Source organism: Plasmodium gallinaceum (genome assembly GCF_900005855.1).
Source record: "Plasmodium gallinaceum strain 8A genome assembly, contig: PGAL8A_v1_130, whole genome shotgun sequence".
Classification (NCBI taxonomy): domain Eukaryota; phylum Apicomplexa; class Aconoidasida; order Haemosporida; family Plasmodiidae; genus Plasmodium; species Plasmodium gallinaceum.
Window position 1 is genome coordinate 913,297 of NW_021628289.1, and position 7,547 is coordinate 920,843.

Sequence of the window (7,547 nt, forward strand, 5' to 3'; positions counted from 1 at the left end):
TCATTCAGCATTCTTTAATTTCAATATGCATTTATTTACTTTAATAAAAACCTTTATTTTTATTAAACATTTAAATCCTTATTGAACATTAATTATTAATTAATTGTAAATTACTATTTTATTTATTATGAGTTACATTCAGCAATTAATATATATTGCTGTTGAATTAACAAACATAAACAATTATTTACAAATATCAAAAATTATACAAATATTAATTACATGAAAATTTTATTGTTATATATATAAAATTTTCTTTTACAAAATTCATCGCAAATACTATTTCCTTTCCTTCGAAAAAAAAATTCTTTTTTTTTTTTTTTTTTTTTTTTTATTTATTAGTAACAAATATTTTAAAAAAAGTTGAATTTTTAATCAATTTTTTTCCTGGCGATCTTTGCATTTTTTTTTTTTATCAAAATTTTCCTGACAGTCTTTGTACTTTTTTTTTTATAAAAAATACAAACAAGAAAAAAAATTATCAATTTTTTTTTGTGTGTTTGTGCATGATCAACTTCATATTCTTCATTTAACTAGTCCTTTTATTTTCCAAAAAGGTTAATAAAGCCTTTTATTAACCATATATTGCATGTTTTGGCATATATGTGGTTTTTTTTAATTACTTTTTAAAAAGGTGATATCGTTTTCATTATATTTTTTTTTATGAGAAAAACATCATTAATTGATCTTTTTATAATGTATGATACATCTCGTTGCAAAAACTTATTAAGTTATGTTTGACTTTAATTTTATAGTGTGTATGCTTATTCGATTTAAAATAAATAATAAAATTGATATCATTTGATAAAATATTAAAAGTTACGTAAATATAATGAAGTTTATTTTTAAATCAAAATAAATTTTGTGTTAAATTAAATAACATAAACTATATGTAATTAATTATTATTTAAAATAATAAATATTATAGTAATGATTGATTGATTACTATTCATAGATTTTGCTAAAGTATTGAACAAATAAATTAATAAATAGCAAATATAGTTTGAACGCAATAGTTTAATTAATTTAAATATATTGATACTATGAACATGTAAAATTTGTTTTTATAATTTATTTCATTAAATATTTAATGTTTTCAAGAGACATTTATTTATTTTAATAAAAATCCTATATTTTTATTAAAAACATAAATTCTCATTTATTATAAATTTTTAATTAAATATAATTTAATTATAATGTTATAATGAATATTTAGTCATCTGACTAATAATAATAATTATTAACCCTTTTGAGAATGAAAATAACTATCTATATGAAAAATTCATAGTTAACTATGTGGTTAATAAAAGGCTTTATTAACCTTGTTGAAAAATAAAAGGACTAGTTATATAAAAAATACGTAGTTGACCATGCACACACAAAAAAAAAAAAAAATGATCAATTTTTTTGTTTGTATTTTTATAAAAAAAAAAAGAACAAAGACCATCAGGAAAAAAAAATTGATAAAAAAAAAAAAAAAAAAAAAAAAAGAAGATATTGTTTTTTTTTTTTTTTTAAAAAAAAAAATAAAAATATAAAAAAAAAAAAAAAAAAAAAAATAGAATAAATATATGTAATAAATAATATTTATTTTATTTTTACTAATCCTAATATAAAAATAAAATATACTTCAGATTATAATGAAAGTATCATTTACATAGCTATATGTTTTATTATTTTTGAATTTTTTATATAAAATAGTTATATATATATATATATATATATAAGCTATATCTTGTTCTTAAAGAACAATAAAATCTTGATCATAAAAAAGAAACAATGATACTAACAAAATATAGAAATAAAAAAAAAAAAATTGTAAACTTTCATAAAAATTAAAAAACTTAATTAAAAACAAAAAAAAAAAAAAAAAAAAAAAAAAAAATCTCACAACTAGCAAATGCAAATATTCAGAGTTACATTGACATTAACTACTTGGGTTACATCACCTAATTATGTCATTCAAAATATCTCTTAGTTTGAAAATTGATCAGTACTGGAATAACACTTAAATGCTTTATTCCTGTGCTAGATTTACTTTTTCTAATTATATTAAATATCGTATTTCTAATGTAGAGATCTTTTAAAATAATAATTAAAATATTGACAGCATTATCAGTAGTAATAGTAAATAGTAAATATAAATACAATCTTTTAAATCAGGAGGACTTTGTCATGCAAGAAATTACAGATCAGATTCTTTTTTGTTGTTGTTGAAATCATATAGAAGTTAAATATTAACTTCTTTCAATGGATATTTTAAAAATAACTAAAATGTTTAAAAAAATTGGAAACAATAGTCTGTGATCAGCTTGTGCAATGACAACCAGAAGATGACTAATACCATTAATTGTTCCAGTGGAATTTATGTCCTGTCTATGCTGAAGCAAGGCAGAACTAATTTCAACTTTTCTAACAGGAGATCTACTTTTTATTGGTAATTGAAGATGTATTCAGCACTATTTGAAAATAATTTAAAAATGTAAATTATGGAAAGTAAATAAATCAGGTAGTAAATGTAGAGGTGATTTATTAACTGAGTGTTCGCTGACTTTATTAGAGTATNACGAAGTATGATTTTAATGAATTTTGTAAGAGAAAATTTTATACATATAACAATAAAATTTTCACGTAATTTATATTTAGATAATTTTTTGTATTGTCACTAATTGTTTATGTTTGTTAATTCAACAGCAATATATATTAATTGCTGAGTGTAACTCATAACAAAGAAACAAGTAATTTACATTTAATTAATAATCAATATTCAATAAGGATTTAAATTTTTAAGAAAAATAAGGATTTTTATTAAAATAAATAAATGCCTATTGAAATTAAAGAATGCTGAATGAAGTAGATTACGTAAATAAGGATCACTCATTCAAAGCATATAAAATATATACAAATACATCAAAAACGTAGAGGCAACTCTAAATGCTCTTTATTAATTTGTTTGTTTAGCACTCTAATAAAGTCACCGAACACCCAGTTAATAAAACACCATGCAAGCGCTGCATAAAAAAAAAAAATTATTAATTTATTTTGTTTTTTTTTTTTATATCATCAAATACTTAAAAAAAATATATTTATTTTTTTTTCAAAAAGACAGGAGGAAAAAAAAAAGAAAAATGATAAAAAAAAAAAAAATATCAAAAGTATTTTCTTTTTTTGACAAAAGTGTTTCTTTTGTAGGGAATTTATATTTTGAATTTTTAAGAGAAAACGAAAAAAAAAAATAACAATAAAATTTTCATGTGTGTACTATTTATATAATTTAATTTATATTTTATTATGTGCATTTGTTAATTTTAACATAATATATTTAAGTGTCAAACATTATTAGTAAAATCATACTTAAAAATATTTATAAGTACAAATAAATTATGAATGAGGACTTCTGTCATTAATAAGCATAAATAAGTTCTTATTAAATTAAATAAATACCTCTTAAAAGCTAATAAATTTTCAACAAAGTATACTATATGCAATTTACTTGTTTATACATTGTAAACTATTCGAAAATTCACTAAGTCTGTAAAGGTAACTCTGTATACTCTTTACTAATTTGTTTGTTTAGTACTGTAGGAAATTCACCGAACAGAAAATTAATAAAATACTATCCAAAAATATTTCTTTTATGTTAACAAAAATAAGTTATTAAAACATAAATTGAAATTATATAAATATTACAAAAACAAAAATTTTATTACCGTTAATATAAAATTTTTCCTTAAAAATTCATATGAAATTTACTACAGAGAAATTGTTTTCTCTCACAGTTATTCTAAAAGTTCTGAACTTAAAAAATATATTTTCTTTTTACATTTTTTTAATTTGCAAAAAGAAAAAAAAAATTAATGAAAATTTTTTTTCATCTATCTAGAGCTTGCATGGTTAATTGTACTCTTATATAAGTAGTATTTTTTTTTTTTATTAAAAAGAGATTAGTAATATTTTTAACCAATTAAATGAAATAAATAGATAATTATATATTTGTTTTTAATTTGTTTGTTCGATGCTATAGCATATTAATTGAACATTTAATTAATAAATAATAAAATAACTTTATAAAAATAACTAATTTTTTTAAACATATAGAATCATATATCGTTAACAAAAAATTCCATTTATATATATCTATATATATAATAATTGAAATATAGTTTATACAATGAGGTACCAAAAGGGAAATAATTTTGCTTATCTAGATTGTATGTTGGCTTTTTTCTATATTAATTTAACTTACATCAGTGATATACTTTACATGTAAATGATTAAGTTCATAAAATTAAGAAAGTCTTGATTCTCAAGAAAAAACTCAAAGTTAAAATAAAATACATCCAAAAGGGCCGAAAATGGAAAATACCTTTTTTTTGTGATATATATTTTAATTCCTTTTTATTAAAAAAAGTTATTTTTATAAAAGATATATTTTTGATGATGAAGAAAATGATCAAATGAATAACACCTGAATAATTTGGGGGACATAAAGTGATTCTTCGGTGGAATAAAAATATAAAGAGAGAGTATATTTTTATTAAAGGTTTAATTTTTATATTTAAATTATATGCTTATTATAAGTTGTATAGGTATTATATGTTAAAATTTATATATTTTTAAATAATTAAACCCTTAATATAAACATTAAATACATAATAAAAAAATAATAATTAAATGTAATAGAGACTCTGCTGTATGTTCTGTATTAATTATTTGTTTAACATATTGCAAAAGCTTTTTAACATCTAATTAGTAAATTATATTTAAAGACATATTTGTTGTTATATATACATAAATTAAAAGTAATTTCTTAAAAAAACGCGAATCAATTAATAGTGTGGCATTAATAAGAATATGCAATTAAATACTATAAAATCATCCTCAGAAAAAATTAAGTATTATATTGTAAAAATTAGTCTCAGATAAATTTTATTTGAATATACATATAAAAGAACGAACGGAACACAATGCTTTTGAAACATACATAAGATTCTCTTATTTACTTATTTCATTTTTTGTTTATATATTTTACTTATCTATGAATTTGAAATTCAATATATTATGTTTTTTATTAATATCACTGCTCTCTAATGTATATAACATAAAGTTATATATTAACTCTCAAATATTTCTTCAAATTTTCCTGTTTCTCCATCATTCCACCTACTTTGTCTGCTGCTTATTTCTTCTATTTCTTCTTCATTTCTTGTATCTTCTTTTACATCTAATTTTTCATTTTTTCTTCCCTCTCGATTTTCTTTTCTTTCTTTGTCTTTATTTTCCACCATTTTTTTTATATTTTTATCTTCATTTTTTCTTATAATTTTTTTATGTTTTTTTTGAATTTTTTTCTTTGCTTTAAACTCATCCTCAATTAGCTTTTTCTCTGTTTTTTTTTTTTTTTTCCATTTTTTTTTCAAGTAAGTAAATCCGGATTTTTTGTTTTCTTTGTTTTCCTTTTTATTATATTTAAGTCTATTTTTTTCATTTTCTTCATTAATCTTTCTATTCACTTTATCTTCCATTAATTTTTTCTTATCTGCATCTCTTTTAATTTTATTTTCCATATACTCTTTTGTCACATTACAATCATCAATATATTTTTTTAACTTTCTGTTAAAGTTATTTTTTTTCTCCGTTAATTTTTTTTCCTTTTTCAATAACTTTTTATCTAATTTATCTTCTTCCTTTCTCTCCTGAGGCCTAATATCTTTCTCAATATTTACCAATTTTTTTATCCTTTTTATTTGGTCATTTCTTTCTCTCGATTGCCTCATTCTCTCATCGCAATCACGAATTCCTGGACTTCTATTAAAACTCTCCGATCTTCCTTCTTTAATCTTCTGATCTTTTTTTGCTCTTTTTTTATCTTTCTTTCTCTGTTTCTTATCTAATTTAAGAATTTCTTTTTCTCTTTTGTGTTCCCATTTGTTTTTTAATGCATTTCTCTTTATCTCCTCATATTTTTTAAAATTTTGTTCCTTCAACTCTATATTTTCTTTTTTTAACTTTAACTTGTCTATAAGTTTTTGGTAATTTCTATTCAACTTAGTTTTTTTCTTCAAACATTTTATTTCTCTTTTTAATGATTTTTCATCTTCCTTTTTGATTTTTTTCCATTTTTTCTTAAACATTTTTTTTTTACTTTTATTACATTTTTTTCTCTCTTCTTCTTTTCTTTTTAACTTTTCTCTTTCTTCTTTACTATCCCATTTGATATTTGCTGAATTCACTTTCAACATAGCTTTTCTCATATTTTCTTCTCTTCTGCGTTTATTCATATTATCCATTGAAAGAAATATCTCTTCTTCAACATCATCTAATTTTAATTCTTTCTTATTTTCTTGTTCTGATTTCAGACAACTTGAATTGCTGGAATACATGTGTTCTAAAAATGTTGGTAACTTTGGAATGTCTTCTAAATATAACTCATTTTTAGAACCTAATTTTTTTAATTCTTGAGAATTATCTAGATGTTGCCTCTCTAATTGTGACTTATTAGGAGATTGCAGGCCATCTAAAATATCTAAGAATTCAATTTTTTCAAGTTCTTTTATGTGATCTTTAAACTCTTTTATCTTTTCAAGATCCTCTATTCCTTTGGTCGTGCTCTTCGCGCTTAAACATCTTTCTCCTCTTGAACTTTTATGAAAGTCTCCAATTTCATTATTCTATAAGAAAATTAAAAATAAAAAGTAAGTATTTTTCATTTTTAAATAAGTATTTCATCTTACTTTATTAAAGAGAGAAATAAGTAGGGCTGTACTAATATAAAGAAATATATGTAACTTCTTAAAGGAAAACTTTGGTAGTTTTTTTGAATCATGATTTTTTGAAGATATAAAAGTTAAAGAGGAACTTATTAGTGGTGTAGTAGATTGAACAAATCTTGACATGTTTGCATGCAGGGAACTTACAATTTTTTTATGTTTATTTCCAGAAGTAATTGTACTTGGTAGGCTATAAATTTCCGTGTTATATTTTAATTCTTTTTAAATGCAAACAAAATATCTTAAAAATATTTTTATATATAATATACGACGGCTATCTTTAGATAAAATAACAAATTAGAAATTTCTAAAAATAATTGATAATTAGGATTGTGAAATTAAGAATACAGGAGAGAAGCATAAAATATGGAAGGTAAAATTATATTATAGTAAAGTTAAAATAAAATTCATCATTCATATAAACCTTTAATGTTATACATTAAGCAAAATGTACCGTAACCTTTTTTTTTTTTGGAATATAATATATTAAAGTAGAAACTTCATATTTGCTTTAGAAAAACTAAAATTCTTTATTTTATTTCATAAAAGTACTTATACCTTATGATTTAAATATTCTATTTCTATGTATTTTTTGCTTTATTATTTATTTTCTTTATTTTATTTTATATTTTCTGATTTTTTTACATTTTTGAAATACTTTATATATTAATACAGTTATTCACAATAAAAAAAAAAAAAAAAAAATTTTCTTGTTGATCTCATTTTTTTATAAATTTAATTAATTTATTTCATTTAATTTAATTAATTTACCTTTAT

At 20.2% G+C, this 7,547-nt stretch overlaps 1 protein-coding gene across 1 annotated transcript, besides 3 other annotated features; it reads right to left on the reverse strand.

Moving 5' to 3' along the window:
* Positions 1 to 422: a repeat region.
* Positions 423 to 2,566: 2,144 nt separating this feature from the next.
* Positions 2,567 to 3,000: a repeat region.
* Positions 3,001 to 3,017: 17 nt separating this feature from the next.
* Positions 3,018 to 3,616: a repeat region.
* A 1,498-nt stretch (positions 3,617 to 5,114) lies between these two features.
* On the reverse strand, positions 5,115 to 6,896 carry PGAL8A_00473400 (Plasmodium exported protein, unknown function; the record flags this gene model as incomplete). The annotated part of the gene is made up of 2 exons (XM_028673508.1): positions 5,115 to 6,671; positions 6,735 to 6,896. 2 exons carry the CDS (start codon positions 6,894 to 6,896, stop codon positions 5,115 to 5,117), a joined length of 1,719 nt encoding a protein of 572 aa, XP_028529954.1.
* Positions 6,897 to 7,547: the final 651 nt, after the last annotated feature.